This window comes from Cetorhinus maximus, chromosome 24 (assembly GCF_964194155.1).
Source record: "Cetorhinus maximus chromosome 24, sCetMax3.hap1.1, whole genome shotgun sequence".
NCBI lineage: Eukaryota > Metazoa > Chordata > Chondrichthyes > Lamniformes > Cetorhinidae > Cetorhinus > Cetorhinus maximus.
The window spans coordinates 34,387,928-34,408,122 of NC_135902.1; the positions used below are offsets into that span (position 1 = coordinate 34,387,928).

General features: G+C 42.6%; 1 protein-coding gene across 1 annotated transcript in view; it reads right to left on the minus strand.

Annotated features, from left to right (window-relative positions):
* dnai2b (dynein, axonemal, intermediate chain 2b) overlaps nucleotides 1-20,195 on the minus strand; it is a 64,626-nt gene that overhangs the window by 22,716 nt on the left and 21,715 nt on the right. The window contains exons 6-9 of the mRNA XM_078570995.1: nucleotides 20,006-20,145; nucleotides 18,118-18,240; nucleotides 16,153-16,376; nucleotides 358-493 (exon numbers count right to left, since the gene is read on the minus strand). Coding sequence (XP_078427121.1) covers nucleotides 358-493; nucleotides 16,153-16,376; nucleotides 18,118-18,240; nucleotides 20,006-20,145 — 623 coding nt within the window. The remainder of the gene's footprint in view (nucleotides 1-357; nucleotides 494-16,152; nucleotides 16,377-18,117; nucleotides 18,241-20,005; nucleotides 20,146-20,195) is intronic.

Below are 20,195 nucleotides of genomic sequence, written 5' to 3' on the forward strand. Positions count from 1 at the left end.
TTCCAGGTATTCTTATTTTTGTTTTGGATTTCCAGCATCCGCAGTTTTTTGCTTTTATCTTAGAGAAAATTAAAAGGTATGGGGTAGGTTTTGTGAAAAAGGAAAATGTGAAAATCACCAACATGATTGCCTCAATATTTCCAGGCTAGGAAGGGAAGCCAAAGAGAAATATTAACCAAGGTTCTCGATCTTAATTGGTATCCAGAGTTCCCTGCTGGAACCTATATGGGATAGATCTTGATTTTGTGCAATTGTATAAAAAAGGTGATAAGCAAGTCAGCAGCCCATTTCATATCTTTCCCAATTTTTATTTTAATTTGCAGATATGCAAACTATTACAACAATCAATCACAGTACCTTAATGCTGAGCGCTGGTTCACTATGTTTAAATAACAAGTCCCATGTATCCACAGTTCCATCTAATTTGGTTGTGAAGAAAACAGATGGCCTTATAGGGCTCCAACAACCATCTGTCAGTTTGGACATGTGGTATCTACAACAAAAAAACATCAGAGGAAGTTTGACTGATTAATTTTAAAGAATATTCTTTTCTTCATTGAAGCAAAATATGTGTAACCCTTCTCCTGAACTACCGCCATAGCTCTTCCTGAATAGCTGAAAATTAGACCAGGATCCAAATACTCTTGAGTCTTGGCCTGCTCTGATAGCTTCTACATGGCCTTGTCTGAGATGGACCTTCTGCCCACCTAAGAAGTGATGCAATTGGGAATTATAGTTTTCTCATTTCCAGCCTGGCGGAAGAGCAGCATGTTGGTATGGTAAGGACGGTGAGGTGTACTGGCCTGTCATTCAGTAAAAGTGGGGCCCCTTTTCTGGGTCTAGGCTCAAGTCATGATTGGAAGAAGGATTGGTAGTAAGGGGTGATAATATCTTCTTCACAGCAGAACAATCTTGGTTTTCAACTTCAAACTTTTGCTGTTCTTTACATATCCTTCAGTGGCATAGCTGCACAAAGAATCTTTAAAACAAAACACTGTTAACTTCAGTAAAGTTTAGAAGGTACTGATTTAGTATAGGAAAGAGCATCATGTAGCAGGGTTGCTGACAGCTAAAAACTAAGGCTCCCCTGTAGAAGCAGATCACTGACAACCAGGTTCAAATAACTTCGGATGAGATTACAGAATAACTTCTGATACTGTACAAAGTTGCTGAGTAACACCTTATACTGATTCTCCTTTCAAGAGAGGGAATGAACAGTTTGCAACTCTTCGATACCATCTGCACATAAATTGAACTTTACAAGATTGAAATAAAAATATTACTGTTATAACAAAATTCCTACAAGACTGAAATAATCTATTTAAAATTAAGGTGGGGATAAATAAAACACACTAGTTCAATGAGTTATAACATTGTTATCCCATCTCTAACAGATAGGATATTTTTCTGTGCTCAGCTAAATTAAGCTGGGCTGTTTCAATCAATTTCTTGCTTAGCAAACTAATACGGGAAATAAACATCACACCAGACAAGTACTGACTTCTCTCCTGAGGCTGCTGATTCAGCATAGAAATATTTTAAAATTACGTCCAGCTCCTTCTGAGCTTTTGTGCTATCAATGATTGTAAAAAATAAACTGTTCCACTCCCCAACTTGACCACACTCACTCAATCAACACAAAATCTATATGCGGTTATTGTTAGAAAAAAAATGACTATAGTTAAACCATAATTTACAGTAACAACTGTTAATTATCCTCTCTATACTTTAATCCTGTTCTCACCTCAAACAGCCAAAAAGTACCCTCAAAGCTATTCTATCTGTTGTGTAAAAGCAACATGATAGTCTCCGCTGTTGCTGTAACAAAGTATCAGTGGGATACAGTTCAAAATGACCAAACACGCATCAATAGTAGCTCCATGTAACATTACCAAGTCCTTTTCTTCTTATTATCTGTGCTCTCATTTTCTGAAAATTTATACAGAACATAATGATGCCAGCTGTACAAAAAAAAAGCGTAATTTAGACCTGACAGGGCCAACTAATTTTCATTCAATGGAGAGAGACATTCACTGTGCCACAAAACAATTGTCAACATATTTTTTCAATGCGGAGAAAGTTAAATGTAATCAAAGCAACGACAAATTTGAATGTACAATTACTGAAGCCTGATTCAATCCCTTTACTGCCATGCCATGAGTTGTCATAAAACCCTTAGTGTTGCATGAGTTTCTCACAACTTTAAGTTTGTTGGGTTGCCATTTCACATGCATGTTATTTTCAGGGTGCCACAGAGAACATTTATTCCAAATTTCATGCAGGGCTGAGACTGAATTTTCTGCTCCTGTTGGCAGCAGGTTTGTTTGGCTGCGTGAGTGGACAATCTGGCAAGAAGGCGAAAAATCGATTTCACGTCGTCGTAAAACCAGTTTGCGATTGCTCCATCCATCAATGGCGGGCCATGTCACCCGCTGCCACAGGTCGGGAACCTAATTTCAATACTTTAGCATCTCATTATAAGACCTGCTCACCGGAATCATCCCCCACACTGGATCATCCGGGCAGCACACCGACGTGTTTCACAACTGTATATAAGCGGCGTGCACCTGGTGAGCTGTACTTCACTCAGACTTCAAGGTTTGTTTGCCTATCTTGCTTCAGGCAGCACTCAGAGCCAGGCTTTGCAGGCAACACCACATCACTTTTAGGGGGGCTCACGGGCAGGTCTCTAACTACCAGACCAGCCGTAAGGCGGGGGTGGCTTTTCAATGGCTGCAGGGCTAGGGCTTGCTTGGGAAAGGGAGAGAAGTGGCCTCAGGCAAGGGAAGAGGCCGCAGGGTGAGGGCTCTGGGGAAGGAGGTATCCCAGGATGTGTGAGGGGGCACATGTTGATCTGCGCAAGTGGCCTCAAGATGATGAGGGCTGAGGAGGCAGTCTCTTGAGGAGATGAGGCCAGATGGACATGTGAGGGTATGTGTGAGAGAGAAGTGATGATGCCCCTTGAGCTGGCAGTGAGTGAGATGCCAGTGAATGTGTGATGGCCTTGTGAGTGTGTGAGTTTAGAGTGATGAGATGGTTGCCTTACCCTGCGGCACAGAGGAGATCATTCATCCTTTTTCTGCACTGGATGGCCAACTTCTTCTGTGCAGCATTGGCACTGACCAGCACTGCCACCTCCTCCCAAACTGGAGTGGTGAGATTGCTGGACCTCCTGCGGCCAGAGCAGGGGTAGAGGACATCACAGCGGACCTCCCAAGGCATTCCAGTGAAGGGTCACTGAACTCTTCTTGGCTTTCAGGGCCATGTCTTCAATGGAACAGTTCTGGGCTGCAAGCATTGAGAATTGTGTGCGTGGCTGCAGTTTAGATATGGCACCTGGAGTGATGCAACAGTGAGGTAGCGGTGTGGCAGGCGATTCAGAGGCTGCCCGCCAGCGAGACGATGTATTTCCTGTGGCTGCATAATTAATGAGACAGGAAGTGGACAATATGGTGCGAAAACCTACCATTGTGGCCGATGGGTAAACCGTCAGTTTTCACGCCCACTACCGCAGTTAGTGCAATTCTGGGACAATTCTGTCCTGAGCGTTTAACTGAGGTTTGGCTAAAGGATACTTAAAGGTGACTCCAGTTATCTGATAGTAATTGTGCAAATTGTGCTCCCAAAGTCCATTTGAACATAGATGGTTAGGCCATATTTGATAATAATTGGAAGAAACATAGTAATGCCATTTGGAATTCAGTGCAGCACCATTTGTAATGATTCTTGAATGGAATTTAAGCAAGTAACATCAGGGGAATCTTATGCAAAATGATAGTTCATAGCAAAATCTGAGCAGCAGTTTTAGATCACAAAACACAGCAGGAGGTGACTCAGCGACAACAGTAAAGAAAGAGAAAACTTGTATTTATATAGTGCTTTTCACAACCTCATGATGTCTCAAAGCATTTTGAAGTGTAGTTACTGTTACCATAGAATCATAGAATGGTTACAGTACAGAGGGGGATGGAAGAGTCGAGAATCAGAGGACACTGTTTTATGGTGATTAGCAAAAGAACCAATAGTAATATGTGGCAAAACTTTTATATGCAGCAAGTGGTTAGGATCTGGAATGCACTGCCTGAGAGTGTGGTGAAGGCACATACAATCACGGCTTTCAAAAGAGAATTGTATAAGCACCTGAAGAGAAAAAAATTGCAGGGCTACTGGACATAAGGGGGAGTTGGGGGGGCAGTGGGGTTAGCTGAATTCCCCTTGCAGAAAGCCAGCACAGTCATGATGGCCGAATGGCCTCTTTTCATGCTATAACCATTCTATGATACTATAACTTCAAGTTCTTTCTAGAGTTACTATCATCAAGAATAGACCGACTCTTTCCATTTTATAAAATCTGAGTCTTAGACAGTGTCTGTTAGCAGGTTATTTGGCTGCACCACTACTGCTAAGGCCAACAAATCAAAGATTTCAAGTGCAGACAGATGGAAATTGGCAAAGAAAAATTAATGAAATGAAAGATTATACTGTAAAATGCAATGATTCACAAAGCCTCATATGACAGCCATCTAGGTATTATGCAGGTAATCACAGGTTCAGATCCAGTTGGCGGAATCATCCCAGAATTGAACAAAGTGCGGTAGCGGGTGGGTAAAATGATGTTTTACCCGCTGGCCGCAATGATGGGTTTCACTCCGTATCATCCCAAACCCGCATTACTTATGCATTCCTGGGAAACACGCCATTTCCATGATGGGTGGGCTCTCATTCGCCCGCCACAACATCACCTGGCCACTTCATCATGCCGGGCGTTATATTTAAAGTCCAGCCATGCGCACACATTTCAGCACTTCCAGCCCATGACTACTGCAGGGAAGATGTCCACGAAAGGTGAAAAGACTGCAGGCCCCAGGTTTAATAACGTGTCACTGGAATGCCATTTGGACGCCATGGAGGCCCGTCGTGTTGTCCTCTACCCCTGCTCTGGCTGCAGGATGGGCAGCGGTATCGCCAATCCAGCATGGCAGGTGGTGGCAGCGGTGGTCAGAGCCAATGCCGCACAGAAGAGGTTCGCCATCCAATGCAGATAGAGGATGAATCACCTAATCCATGCAGCCAGGGTATGGCAACTATCTCATTGCTCTAAACTCACACACTCAAGCCCATCATACATTCACTGGCATATCACTCACTGCCAACTCAAGGGACATCACCACCCATTCTCACACACATACCGTCACATCTCCATCTGGCTTCACCTCCTCTGAAGACTGCCTCCTCAGCCCTTATCATCTTGAGGTCGCCTGCACACATCAATATGTGCCCCACACACACCCTGCGATACCCTCCTTCCCCAGTACAGTACAGTACATCCTGCAGCCTCTTCCGTTGCCTGAGGCCACTTCTCCCCCTTACCCAAGCAAGACCTTGCCCTGCAGCCATTGAAAAGCCACCCACATATGGCTGATCTGGTAGGTAGAGACCTACCCATGAGACCGCCTAAAAGTGATGTGGTGCTGTTGGTGAAGCCTGGCACTGATGACTGCAAGTGCTGACCGAAGCAAGGTAGGCAAACAAACCTTGAAGTCTTGAGTGAAGTGCAGCCTGCCGGGTGCATGTTGCTTATGTGCTGTTGTGAAACATGTCGGCGGGAAGGGCGGGCAATCCAGTGGGGAGGAATGAGTCTGGTGGGCTGGCCTTATAATGATAGGTTGATGTATTACAATGAGGTTCCCGACATCCAATAGCGGGAAACGCGACCCGCCATTGGCGGGCTAAGCGGAAGATCGCAAACTGGTTTCACACTGTTGTGAAACTGATCACGTCATATTGTCCACTTATGCCACCGAACACGCCCGATGCCGGCAGGCACAGAAAATCCCAGCCAGTATCTACTTTTCCATGTGGATTTTAAACTTCAGTCCTATGTATCATTGCAGTTCAATTATAATGTGCACATACTGCCATTTCACATAGCTCCTCTGCTCAGCAGAAATAATTGAACTGAAGGTTGATTACTAGTGTTTAATTAACAGCTAATGTGGGATTCATTCAAAATATGCACTTATTAGATACAAATTAAATGACTCACATTTTGATCTTTAATTTGAATTGAATTTTCCCTAACCTTCACTACATGGTTTTAAGATTCCATAATAATTCGACTCCTTTCAGAGGGACCCCTGAAGTGGGCAAAGGTCTGCCAATTTCAGTGTAAATGGACAGTTGGGGCATCTGAAAGGTATTTTTTGTAAACCCAGGTAATATTATAAATCTGCTATGCAAACTGGGAAAAGCAATAACATAGAATTATATAAAATTTACTGCACAGACACAGGCCATTTCTTCCAAATGGTCAATGCCAGTATTTATGTTCCACATGAGTCCCTTCCACTCCCCTTCATCTAACACTATCGGCCCTCATGTATATATCTTGCTTCCATTTAAATGCTTTTCACCTCAACTCTTCCATGTGGTATCACGTTCCACATTCTAACCACTCTCCGAGGATAGAAGTTTCGTCTGAATTTATTATTGGATTTATTAGTGACTATCTTATATTTACGACCACAAGTTTTAGACTCCCCCAAAAGTGTATGTGGGGGTGGGGGTGAACTTCTTGTACAGATTTAGGTGGTTGCATAAGGTGAGGGGGCAGTTTTACTAGGTGGGAATGGGATTGGAGAGTGGTGTGTCATAGGGCTTGGGACATTGGGATAGGGTTGTAGGACAGCAGAGGGTTACAGAGAAAGAGAGGAACAAGGCTGTGGAGGGATTTAAACGCAATAATGAGAATTTTAAATTTGAGACAGTGCGATCTGAGTCAATGTAAGTCAGCAAGGACAGGCATATTGGGTGAATGGGATTAGGTATGGTATAGAATACAGGCAATAGAGCTTTGGATGTGCTGAAGCTAACAGATATTATTTCCCTGATAGCCACTTGGTGAAGGACGAATCCAAAACCAGTCTTTACTTGGATAGATTTATTCAAAGTGAAACATTAGTCTCCTGACTCCTCTCAATTCTTGTGTCAGTAAATGTCCCCTTATGTGTGCTCATCCAATCAATGTCCTCCACCTGTATGTGCTTAGCTTCAATAGATACAATTAACATTGGAGGGGGAGGAATCAGAAACTGGGCTGGGAGATTAATGGAGTAATCAAATCTAGAAGTGACAAAGTCATGGGAAAGGGTTTTAATGGGAATTGGGTTGAAGTGGAGAAGAGGATAACAATGTTACAGAGATGGAAGTAAGCAGTTTGTTTTTGATGAAGAAGATACAGGGATCAGAAACTCAGCTCCAGGTCAAGCAGGATGCTGTGAATGTGAACAGCCAGTTCAACTTGTGACAGTGGCCAGCAAGGAGGCTGGTGTTACTGAAAAGTTTGCAGTAGGAGCCAAAGGGGGTGACTTTGCTCTTCCCAATGTTTAGCAAGTAGAAACGGTGGGTTATTCAAAACTAATGATGGACAAGCATTCAGATAGCACAATGACAGTGGTGAAATCAATAGAAATGGAAAGGTAGAGCTAACTGATATTGGCATACAAGTGGATATGTATTTTTTATTCATTTGTGGAATGCGGGCATTGCTGGCTAGGCCAGCATTTATTGCCAATCCCTAATTGTCCTTGTGGTGGTGGTGATGAGCTGCCTTCTTGAGCTGCTGCAGTCCATGTGGTATAGGTATACCCACAGTGCTGTTAGGGAGGGCGTTCCAGAATTTTGACCCAGCGACAGTGAAGGAATGGTGATTATGTTTCCAAGTCGGGGTGGTGAGTGGCTTGGAGGGAAACTTCCAGGTGGTGGTGTTCCCATGTGACTGCTACCCTTGTCCTTCTAGATGGTAGGTGTTGTGGGTTTGGAAGATGCTGTTTAAGGAGCCTTGGTGAGTTCCTGCAGTGCATCTTATATATGGTACGCACTGCTGCCACTGTGTGTTGCTAGTGGAGGGAGTGAATGGTTGTGGATGGGGTGTCAATCAAGCAGGCTGCTTTTTTCTGGATGGTGTCAAGCTTCTTGTGTTGTTGGAGCTGTACTCATTCAGGCAGGTGGAGAGTATTCCATCACACTCCTGACATGTGCCTTGTAGATGGTGGACAGGCTTTGGGGAGTCAGGAGGTGAGTTACTCGCCACAGGGTTCCGAGCCTCTGACCTGCTCTTGTAGCCATAGTATTTATATAGCCATTCCAGTTCAGTTTCTGGTCAATGGTAATCCCCAGGATATTGATAGTGGGGGATTCAGTGATGGTAATGCCATTGAATGTTAAAGGGCAATGGTTAGATTCTCTTTTGTTGGAGATGGTCATTGCCTGGCACTTGTCAGCCCAAGCCTGGATATTGTCCAGGTCTTGCTACATTTGGATATGGACTGCTTCAGTATCTGAGGAGTCGTGAATGGTGCTGAACATTGTGCAATTGTCAGCGAACATCTCCACTTTGGACCTTTTATAATGGAAGGAAGTTCCTTGATGAAACAGCTGAAAATGTTTGGGCCTAGGACACTACCCTGAGGAATTTCTGCAGCGGAATTGAGATGATTGACCTCCAGCAGCCACAACCATCTTCCTTTGTGCTAGGTATGACTGCAACCAGCGGAGAGTTTTCCCCCTGTTCCCATGGACTCGTTTTGCTAGAGCTCCTTGATGCCACACTCGAACAAATGTTGTCTTGAGGTCAAGGCCAGCCACTCCCACCTTACCTCTGGAAGTTCAGTTCTTTTGTCCATGTTTGAACCAAGGTTGTAAATAAAGTCAGGAGCTGAGTGACCCTGGGGGAACCCAAACTGAGCGTCCATGAGCAGGTTATTGCTAAGCAAATGCCACTTGATAGCATTGTTGATGACCCCTTCCATTACTTTACTGATGATTGAGAGTGGATTGATGGGGTGGTAATTGACTGGGTTGGATTTGTCCTGCTTTTTGTGTACAGGACATACCTGGGCAATTTTCCACACTGCCAGGTATTTGCCAGTGCTGTAGTTGTACTGGAACAGCTTGGCTGGGATGCGGCAAGCCCTGGAGCACAAGTCTTCAGTACTATTGCTGGAATATTGTCAGGGACCAAAGGCTTAGCAGTATCCAGAGCCTTCTGCCGTTTCTTGATATCACGTGGAGTGAATAGAATTGGCTGAAGGCTGGTATCTGTGATGCTAGGGCCTTCTGGAGGAGGCTGAGATGGATCATCCACTTGGCACTTCTGGCAAATGGTTTAGCCTTATCTCCTGCACTGATGTGCTGGGCTCCTCCATCACTGAGAATGGGGATATTTGTGGAGCCCCCTCCTCCAGTGAGTTGTTTAATTGTCATCCACCACTCACGACTGGATGTGGCAGGGCTGCAGAGCTTAGATCTGATCCGTTGGTTGTGGAATCGCTGAGCTCTGTTTAACGCTTGCTGCTTATGCTGTTTGGCATGCAAGTAGTCCTGTGTTGTAGCTTCACCAGGTTGACACCTCATTTTTTAGGTATGCCTGGTGCTGCTCCTGCATGCCCTCCTGCACTCTTGATTGAACCAGGGTTGATCCCCTAGCTTGGTGGTAATGGTAGAGTGGGGGATATGCCAGGCCATGAGATTACAGATTTTGGTTAAATACACTTCTGCTGCTGATGGCCCACAGAGCCTCATGGTTGCCCAGTTTTGAGTTGCTAGATCTGTTCAAAATCTATCCCACTTAGCACAGTGGTAGTGCTACACAACACAATGGTAGTAACCTCAATGTGAAGACAGGACTTCGTCTCCACAAGGATTGCATGGTGTTCACTCCTGCTGATACTGTCATAGACAGATGCATCTGCGGCAGGCTGGTGAGGATGAAGTCAAGTATGTTGTCCCCTCACCACCTGCCGCAGACCCAGTCTAGCAGCTATGTCCTTTAGGACTTGGTCATCTTGGTCTGGAGTGGTGCTACCAAGCCATTCTTGGTGGTGGACATTGAAGTCCCCCACCCAGAGTATATTCTGTGCCCTTGCCACCCCCAGTGCTTCCCCCAAGTGGTGTTCAACATGGAGGAGTACTGCTTCATCAGCTGAGGGGGACAGTACGCGGTAATCAGCAGGCGATTTCCTTGCCCATGTTGGACCTGATGCCATGAGACTCCATGGGGTCCACAGTCGATGTTGAGGACTCCCAGGGCAACTCCCTCCCGACTGAATACCACTGTGCCGGTGGGACAGGACATACTCGGGAATGGTGATGGTGGTGTCTGGGACATTGTCTGTTAGGTATGATTCCGTGAGTATGACTATGTCAGGCTGTTGCTTGACTAATCTGTGAGACAGCTCTTCTAATTCTGGCACAAGCCCCCAGATACTAGGAAGGAGGACTTTTGCAGGGTCAGCAGGGCTGAGGTTGTTTCTGGTGCCCAGGTTGATGTCAGGTGGTCTGTCTGGTTTCATTCCTTATTGACTGCAGGTGATATTGCCTATGTAGATTAGAAAAAGGGAGCAAAGATACATCCTTCACACAGTCTCCAGCTAATAGTGCAAGAGTGAAAAGAGAAACTGATGTTGAAGACAATTTGATCGGTAAGCGTGTAACCAAGCAAGCGGTGTTTCAGAGTTGGATAATGTAGCGGAGGAAATGGAGAAGGATGATATGGTCAACAACACTGAAGGTGGGAGAAAGGTGGATGAGGAGGCACAATGCCCCTTGGTCTCAGTCATGGAGAATGTTGTTCATGAGTTTCATTGGGGTTGCTTAGGTGGTGGTGGGGGGGGGGGGTCATTTTCCGTTTAAGTGCAGGCAGAAAACTGGCCATTGCGAATCAGCTGCTCCCTATGTACCCTATTTCTACCTGCTGGATTCAAAATTGTCCTCCAGATTTATTTTCATTGTTCAAAGTGGTAGTTTCTCTTTACTCCTGGAATATATTACATAATTCCACAATCTCTGTATTTACAGCACAGTGAGTAACCTGAACATGCAATTCAAAACTATGGTAACTTTTATTTGGAGAGACCAGCTACATTGTTCTACAAATGGTAGGGTTTGAACCATGGGAATGGTAGCAATTTATTAACCCTTCGAGAAATGAATGCATTCTGTAACCTTCTAAATGTCTACCTTCTCTCTTCTATAATATGAAGTGATGTGAATTTTGTGACATTACAGTGCCCATCAGATGTGATGCAGCTGCTCCATTAGAGGAAAGGACACTTTAGCAAACTTTAATTGTTAGAATTTAAAACTATTTATAATTCACTTTGAGCTGCAGAGAACATACACACTACTGCACAAATGTTTCCAATGAGAACTATCATGTTTATGTACTTAAAGGCAATGCTGAATTCTGTTGAATTTTAATGATATTGCCACTTGAAGAAAGTGTGGTGATCATGGAATCATTCCCCCAAAACAAATTTTAAAGATATCACTTCCCCAATCCAGTGAAGATAACAATTGGCACTGACATAAAATTTAGCCAAAAATCTCTTCTTTCTGTTTCTTTGCTAACTTTCTATTTTGTGTTTTTAAAAAAAAAAATGTTTCTACCTGGATGGAAAGAAAAAAATGCGCTAAAAACCCATTGAATTTGATATCACCTGCACTTGCCTGTTAAGTAAGTTAATACTATTGGGTAGACTTTCCTGGTGCTGCAAATCCATATTGGACCCAGGCCAATTTTCCATTATTTAACTTTAAAGAAGGTAAATTGGACAGCTGACTTCCCATTCGATTTACCTGTTTTTGCTCCGAGGCTACTGGATGAAAGTTAAATATCATCAGGTCCTACAGGCTATGTCAAAGTGTTGGGGTATGGATTGCTGCCTATAATTACTCAATCAGCTGGTTGTCAAGGTTAAGTGTAGTCATGAGGAAGGACCTAGTGGAGGCCAGACATTTTCCCCAGAGTGAGGAAGAATGTACAAGGATCCCAAGAATGCTAATGATTTGCAGTGGTACGTGATGTCCTTGAAACAGGTCACTTGGCTGTCCTCTGATAGGCCAGGATTTTCCGGTGGTTGGGCTAGCTTGGTGGGCGGGCCCGGGAGCGGTCAGGAAGCCGACTGCCGCCCGTGATCGGGCCCCGACGTGGATTTCACGCTGGCTGGCCAATTAACGGCCAGCTAGCATGAAACACACGCTGCAGCGCTCAGTGCTACCAGGGTGGGGTGGGAGGAACTGCTTCATGGAGCTGAAGATTTTTAACAATAAAAACAAAGATTTTAAAAATAATGATGGCATATCCCCTCATATGACTTTGTCACATGAGCAGGGACATGTTAAATAGGAGTGTTAAAAGTTTTTAAAATTTTTTTAATTCACAGGCGGGATGAGGTTTTGCCAAAAATGTAAAGGGCGTTTGGCCTCTTTGCCCACCTGCCAACCGAACGGTTGGACGGGCAGCAAAAAATTCGAGTCAATTGGGTTCTTATAAGCTGCTTAATCAATGATGGGTGTGGCTCCGGCTCCTGCGTGCGCCCGCCGACCGAAATATCGCGCAAGCGTGCAATAACTTCGGGACGCTCACCCAACATCATCGCACGTCATGTTACGTTCATTCAGGTCGGGCGCGTGCCCGCCCAACGAGCGCAATATTCTGTCCATAGGAGTACCAAAATAGCATGTAGAAACCATAGAATATATTGTCCCCTTATAGGCTAATGATAGTGAAAGTTAGAGAGATTCTTCTTGCTAAAATTGATAAATGGAGAAAAATATACCCCAGTGTTGGTGTACTAGCCAGGCAGTTTGGTGTACCCATTAGATAAGTATCATGCACTAAAATTCAACTTCAGTAATGGTACAAAATAGGCAACAGCAGATCAGCTGCCTCTTGTAAACATCACCTAACCCACAGCTATGCTACTGAAGCCAATGCAAAGGACAATTGGGTTGGGTGTTTAAAAGGCATCTGATTTTGTGCTCCTGCAAAAACTGAATCCCCACCCCACCCCCAAATATAATGGGTGCCCATCATTTATCTTATTTAACATGCAAGATAAATATTTTGACTTAAGTCATGTGAAGTACAAAACGAGAAAATATGAAGAACAAGTAATTAAGCCCAATTGCCTATGTATAACATGCAGTGAAGTTCCCCCAAATGCATTTAAGATAGATGAATAATTGCAGCTAAAACTTACAATTGAAATTCCAAACAATCACCATTAAAATCTACATTATCATTTGTCTAAAGACCAGAATGTAGATGAAAATCTAAAAGAAATAAACGATAAAATGTTTAGACAAGAAATAACAACATTAGTTTGATGAAAAATAGATTAGTCAACAGATGGGTGAAATGTAAAATATTTACAAGTAGTCCCCTGAATATATTTTTGTTGTTTCACAATCTCCTCTTCAAGACTACTTTATTTCATTGTTTAGCCATTACTGATCTCTGGTAGAAAATCAATATGCTGTCAGAATTCTGATAAAGCCAAGATAAAATCAGGTAATGTATTTGCTGATTTATTTTTCCATCTTTCCTACAAATGGTATGCTGAGCCAGCTCTGAGAAAGAGAATGTGATGAGATTAGGATGTCTTGCCCACCAGTAATTCATTGCTCCAGCTTGACACCTCCAAAATTATAAATCTCAGATCAAGAATTGTGATGCGACAATCCTTGGTATGAAGTGGCGTCGCTGTGATTCACAACATTCCCAGTGGCTTATGCTTTAGTGACTTTTGATTATATATAGCAAATAAAAATCTATCTGCAATACTAAAAGAGTAAAAATAAGTCGAGCACTAAAACACAGTTGGTGCAAACAAGTAAAACATCCCTTGGTCACAAGTTTATGAAATTCAGCCATATCCAAACCAAATAATACAATAGTGTATTAATGTTGAGGTTCAGACATTGGAGAAATATTATCCGGGGGGGGGGGGGGAGAGGTGTCGATGTCTAGACCCCCTTGAAGCGAAGTCAGTGTGGAGCCGACCAGCTCCATGCCAGCTCACCCTGCAGCCATATCGAGCTGCGGGTGGGCTAAATAGGGGCAGTGTGGGACTTCTGCCCCTCACTGGGGAGGAAGCCATGCCCTTGGGAGCTGCTGGCCAATCTGAATGGCTGGCAGCTCCATCTGTCCCAGCAGCACTAACAGGGCATTCCATAGGCACTGCTGGGACTGTAAACAGGAACAAGAAGAAGGTCCAATGGACCCCGGATAAAGGTAAAATACTGTGGAGGCTGTAAATCTGAAACAAAAACAAAAAAATGCTGGAAAAACTCAGCAGGTCTGACAGCATCTGTGGAGAGAAAGACAGTTAACATTTCGAGTCTGTATGACTCCAGGAGCCGGGTAAGTACGGGGTCTTGGGCAGGGAGGGTTTGGGCAGGTTAGGGAGAGGGATGGGAGTAATGTGTTTCATGGTGCAGGTAGAAAGAAAGGGGGGATTCTATCTTAGGGAGGCTGTCCTTGATCTGCAAAAATGGTAACCCCTTCCTTCCGTCCCTTTGAAAATTCCTTTCAAAAAGTGGCCTGCCCACTCCTGCCCGACTGCCCATGCTATCTTAGTTCTGTTGAAGGGTCATGAGGACTCGAAACATCAACTTTGCTCTTCTCCGCCGATGCTGCCAGACCTGAGTTTTTCCAGGTATTTCTGTTTTTGTTTTGCCCATGCTAACTGTTTTATGGCATGGGCAGCATTTTATTAAGGTCAGTTGGCTTGTTAACCAGCCCAATTGACCCTTGATTATTTATTTAAATATGGTGAGCAGGTTGCCGATTTTGGCACCCGCCCACCCCTCATATTTTCGGGGTAAGCTCTGGGGTGAGCGGGAAGGTGGTGGGGTGGGCACCTGCCCTATTTTACATGCCCCCACTGGCCCAAAGCACACCCAGCAGGGGCAGGTAAAATACAACCCATTTAATTAAATTAGCTTATGCAGAAGTTTACTTGAATTGAAGTTATTTGGGGTTTCTAAGTCTTCCTGTTTGAATATAAATGCTGACAATCTACCTCTGTGCAGTAGAGAACTACAATGCTGAAGGCAGAGATTCTTACTCCAAGAGACAGCTAGTGGTTATGTGGTTCACTAGCACCATCTAGTGGCCTTGAGTGCAAGCACCAATTTGGGTGTAACTTTGGTCTGTGATCGGTTGCTGGAATATCTTTGAAACGTTTTAAAGATATCCTTAAAGCCTACTTGAAGATTGACTTTGTGCTCAACAGCTGGGAAGAGAGTGCACTGGACCACCTACAATAGCGAGCCCTGCTTCACCAATGTATAGCTGGTTTTGAAGCAGGGTGGATGATGAAGGCAGAAAATGCAAGAGCAAGAAGAAAACTCAAGAAAGCAGGCAGCCCCTCATCGACCATGGACTGAACAACTGACTAGCTGATGACTAGCTGCCAAGGTGAGATGTGGATTTTGATTTTTTTGTTTAATGCTGTTTCTCCTTCAGCCTTTTAATTTCCCTTTACCTTGCACTGATTTCACCCCTACAGCCCCTCTCCCTTTTGATTATCCCTTTCTTTTTCTCTCTCTTTCCCTCCCTTTTACTCTAGGATTCCATGGCAAGTGTCCTTCTCGTTCCGAGGAACTGCCATTAGTAATTAGTATAATGTCTAGCGCGCACACTTTCTGTCCATGGAGATGGAGTTACCCAGGTACCCAACTCCTTCACGATCCTGGCCATGATCCTACCGTTCAGCAAGGAATGTTTTGAATTTACATTTAAACAATTTGTTGGCCCAGACCATCAGCCTGGTCTGGAACACACTGGTGGTACACCCTTGCCAAGGGCTTTATATCTACACTAACATGCCAGGTTTTCTTGAAGGCTCAAGAGTGAGAATTTCTTGCTAATGAAGTTCCTGGCCCTAGCTCAGTCCCCTGGCCATCAATTGCCTTTTAAGAGACAAATGGAGGTTCTGTCCTGTACATATCAATCAATAAACTCATATGGCAGAATTTTACGTTGCAGCAGAGGTGGGACTGTAAAATGCAGCAAGCTGTTTGAAAGTCCATTGACTTAGGTGGGACCGGAAAATCCTGCCATGGGAGGGGAAGTAAAATTCCACCTATAGACAATGGTTACCTGAAGCGACCATACCTCTGCTGATCTCCCACCAAGTTTACATTGGAAATTGGTGGAACCTCTCATGGAATTTCAGTCTAAGTATGAGTTATTATCATATTCCAAATGCATCAGTGTATTTGTAATATTTTAAGTACAAATGCAATTATCAAAACTTTTATTTTCCTTTTTTCTATTTATTACATAATGTGTATTTTACTCACTTAGTCCATATAATGGATGAGTCCCTGATGTCCTCAGACCAAATTCTGACTGTCCAGTCTCCAACTGTTAGAAAGTTCTTTGGGTAAAAAGGGTTCCTTTGCACAGCATAGACTGGACCATGATGGCCAGTGAAGGTGGTCACAATCTTCTCAGCTGGCAATTTTCCTTTTCGATTCCCCAATATTATGGCACCTTGTTCTGTCCCTACCATAAACTTGGTTGGCTATAGAGGCAAAACAAACTCAATAGCAATTGATTAAGACTTCAATTTCATCAAACTCAAATTAAGTTTTCTGATTGTCAAAAATAACCAATAAAATCCGGTGATAAAATAACAACAGAAGAATGAATTTATGAATATTGGCCATTATTCTTTACAGCTTTCTCCAGATCATGTGAAACTGTCCTTTATGTATGAAAAAAGTTAAGCACCTTACTTAGCACAGCAAAATGGAAATCTAGTGTCATCAAATAATCTGAGTTAGGCAACTTTTAATTAACAGCTTAGTGATGTCTTCTTTAGTTGACTTTTTGCACTCTATTGCAGTTCATGCTGTAAATTTATAGCACTAAAATATGTAAATGGCTTTCCAAATGTAAACTCTACTTAGAGTTAGAGGGTAAAAGGACTCCTAATTATCAAACCAATTCTAAACCAGAAGATGGGGGGAAATTCATTCTTAGGGCAGAATTTTACGCTTGACGTGCGAGCTCGGTGGGAGCGGTCAGGAAGTCGACCACCGCCTGTGATCGGCACCTGACGCATTGTTTTTTAAAAAATAAAAATAAAGAAAATAAAATGTACTAAAACATGTCCCCTCATGTGGCTCTGTCACATGAGCAGGGACACGTTAATTAATTAGATTGTAAAACTTATATTTTATTTGCTTTTGGAAATGCAAAGGCCGCTTGCCCTGTTCGCCCGCCAACCATTAGGCTGGGCGGGCAGCAAAAAATTTAGGTTAATTGAAAATTAACTTTAGATTAATTGATTATTTAATGGCCTTAACAGGCCTTTTAATTGTCGGTGGGCATGCTAATTAGCGAATTACCACACGACTGCACGTTGATGTCGGCATGTTTGCCCGACGTCAACGCGCATCATTTCATGCTTGAGCAGGTCGGGCGCACGCCCACCTGCTGAGCTAAAATTTCTGCCCTTACTACCAGACTGAATAATGTGATAAGGCAGTAAAACTAACTGCTTTCAAATATACAAAGAAAGCTTTCTAATTCTAGAAGTCATGTTTGAAGAATTCATACCTGTTTAAGCCTATGACTTAATGGTAGTAGAATTCCACTACCATTATGGATTAATCCATACACTTCTGACATTCCTTTCTCACAGCTGATAAATTCTGCATATGAATAAGTCACTGTTTGCAGTAACTAAGTGTGCATTCCATTGCTGCCCATCTCCTATGTGCAAAAATTTGGTGCCTTTGATCTTCCCGATTTTCTGTTTATTTCTTCCATGCAGACACTCCTCTGCATGTATTCATGAAAACAGGGTAATTGAACTAGAGATTCCTACGTGACTCACACACGGAAAGAATGAACATATTAACAAATAAGAAAAAGATTAAAATTTGATTTGTCTATTTGGAATGCACTGGAACAGGGTTAATGTTATCCCAACTTATTTTTGACAGCTATCTTCTCTTCTCAGCTCTCCTATGCTCTACATTAGTCCCCAGGTAGGCAAAACAATCTGCTGCCAGGCTTCTGCTAATGCTGCATGAAAGCATTTCATGTGAGGCATGTTTTTTTTTTAAAAAAAAGGCCCAGGTAGTCCAACTGCTCCCCTTCCTCCACTCTCTTCACAAAGCTTTCATGTCTGCTTCAATATCTCAATTTTCCCCCAAAATGAGAAATGCTACCTTAAGCAACCACATTTCCTTCATTGCTGGTGAAATTTGTGACACTGATACATGGTTTTGAGACAAAGTACTTATCATAGTTACCATGGTGGATTCAAACTCCAGTGAAACAGCGCCATATGCGATGTCCGGATTGTCTTTCTTTGTAACGTCCAGAACGAGTCTCTCCACGGGTTCACTAAGTTTCCGGATATCCCACCACAGCACCTATACATTAGACCACATTGTAACGTCCTTGTTCTTGCCATCATGAATAAACTATGCTTTTGATTTTTAGCAATATTTTGCCCCCAAAATTAACTTAAAGTGAGAAAATGTACTCATAGAACAAATATATCAAGAACAAAGATTTTGATGGAATGAAAGAACGAACTTGGACTCGTGTCACTTCTCACCATCTCAGGTCATCTCAAAGTTCTCCATAGCCAATAAAGTACTATTCGAGGGTACTCACTGTTGTAGTGAAGGAAAACCAGGCAGCCAGTTTATGCACAGCAATGCCCCACAAACAGCAATGAGATAATGACTTGATAATTATTTTTTGATGGTGTTGGTTAAATGTTGGCACGACTCTAGGAGATCTCCCTTGCTCTTTGTCAAATAGTGTCATGGGTCCTTTTATAGCTAACCGAGAGAATTCATTATTGAAGTGGTTAACATGAGATGAAAATTGAGAGTTTTATGGTAAATGTATATTTACAATGAATACAATCTCATGAGACAAAGTGCATTCTAGTTGTGAATGTGTTTCGAGGCTGTCAGTTCATCGAAGCTGCTCAATGCTGCACCTAAGATATCTTAGTGATAGAAACATGCTACAGACCTGTGTGCATTCAACAACATGAAGCATGTCAGCGTTCTGCATTAAGCACTTCCAGGTCAGACACAGTTTAGGTCGCATGCTGAAGAAATCTCTCTACTCCAGAGCAACCAGAAATTGGTTCACATGCTGGATGGTGCTCTTTTCCTGCTGATCTGCAACTCTTTGAATGTTTTAACTGCCCTGACATTCCAATTTGGTTGTATTTTGACAGACTGACAGAAGAACAAAACTTCATGCTTCCTTCCATTCTGATCTACTTAACCTCGCTATTTTAAATAGAAGGCTAGAAATTACTGTTGGTGTTAATAAAGAGGTTACTATTTCTGTTAATATAATGGTCTGAGAAAGTAATATAAATGTGTTAAGCATTTGTTTTTATCAACAATAGTTTTTAACCCATATTGCTCATGTTTGTGCAATAATAACAACAATACATTAATGAAATTCAAAAATTGGGTTTCATCTTTGTGAAACATTGGAACCTTTCTATTTTTATACTGATTGCTTGTGCAGGAAGCAGAGTTTGTACCTTGTAACCAATCTTATCCCTTCAACGAGTGTTAATGTTGAATTAAGTAGGAAGCTTTTAGTGAATTACATGTGTTAATTACAATATTTTTAAATCTCTCACAGGTGGTCATCATTCTAATTTTGGCAAGGTTTTCTAAGCTGCTTAAAATGTAGAAAGATAAACTTTATGCTGAATAGTTTTTGAAAGTTAATCATTTTCAAATTTCTTTCTATAGTATCTATTATTTATAGCTATTGAATTTTACTGTACAGTGACAAGTCTGCCATTATGCCTTCTTTCAAGATTGTGATTTAGAACACCCAAAGTTCTATATTTGTTATTAATGCTTCTGCTTTTCCTCCACAATTATTTTGTTGCATATATTGGCCTTTTTTTTTCTCCCAGCAAATGTTCTATGTGTAGTATAAGAACACAATGTATGTCAAGCCATTTGTAATTATCTCAAGGATGAAACACATTGGAAAGCTTGAGATTAAAAAGAGTGCATTTCTTTGCAGTTTTCTACATATTTCCAGTGCATAATTGGGGCGTAAATGGTACCTCTTTGTGGCAGGAAATTGGCTGCCATTACGAACAATGAAATATTTGAAGTACATTTTTTTACGTTCTGGAGTTACCTGTCCATCAGTAGAAGCAGAAAAACATTCTGTTCCTGTTTTAGATTGTAACCAAATGATCTTATATACAGGATCCCGATGCCCAAGTTCAATCGCTGGCATTTCGACTGCCTGACTTCCTTTCCGTGTATCCCAGTATCCTACATAGCAGAAAAAAATGTGGGTCTTTAGTAATGCTGCTAATTTTTAA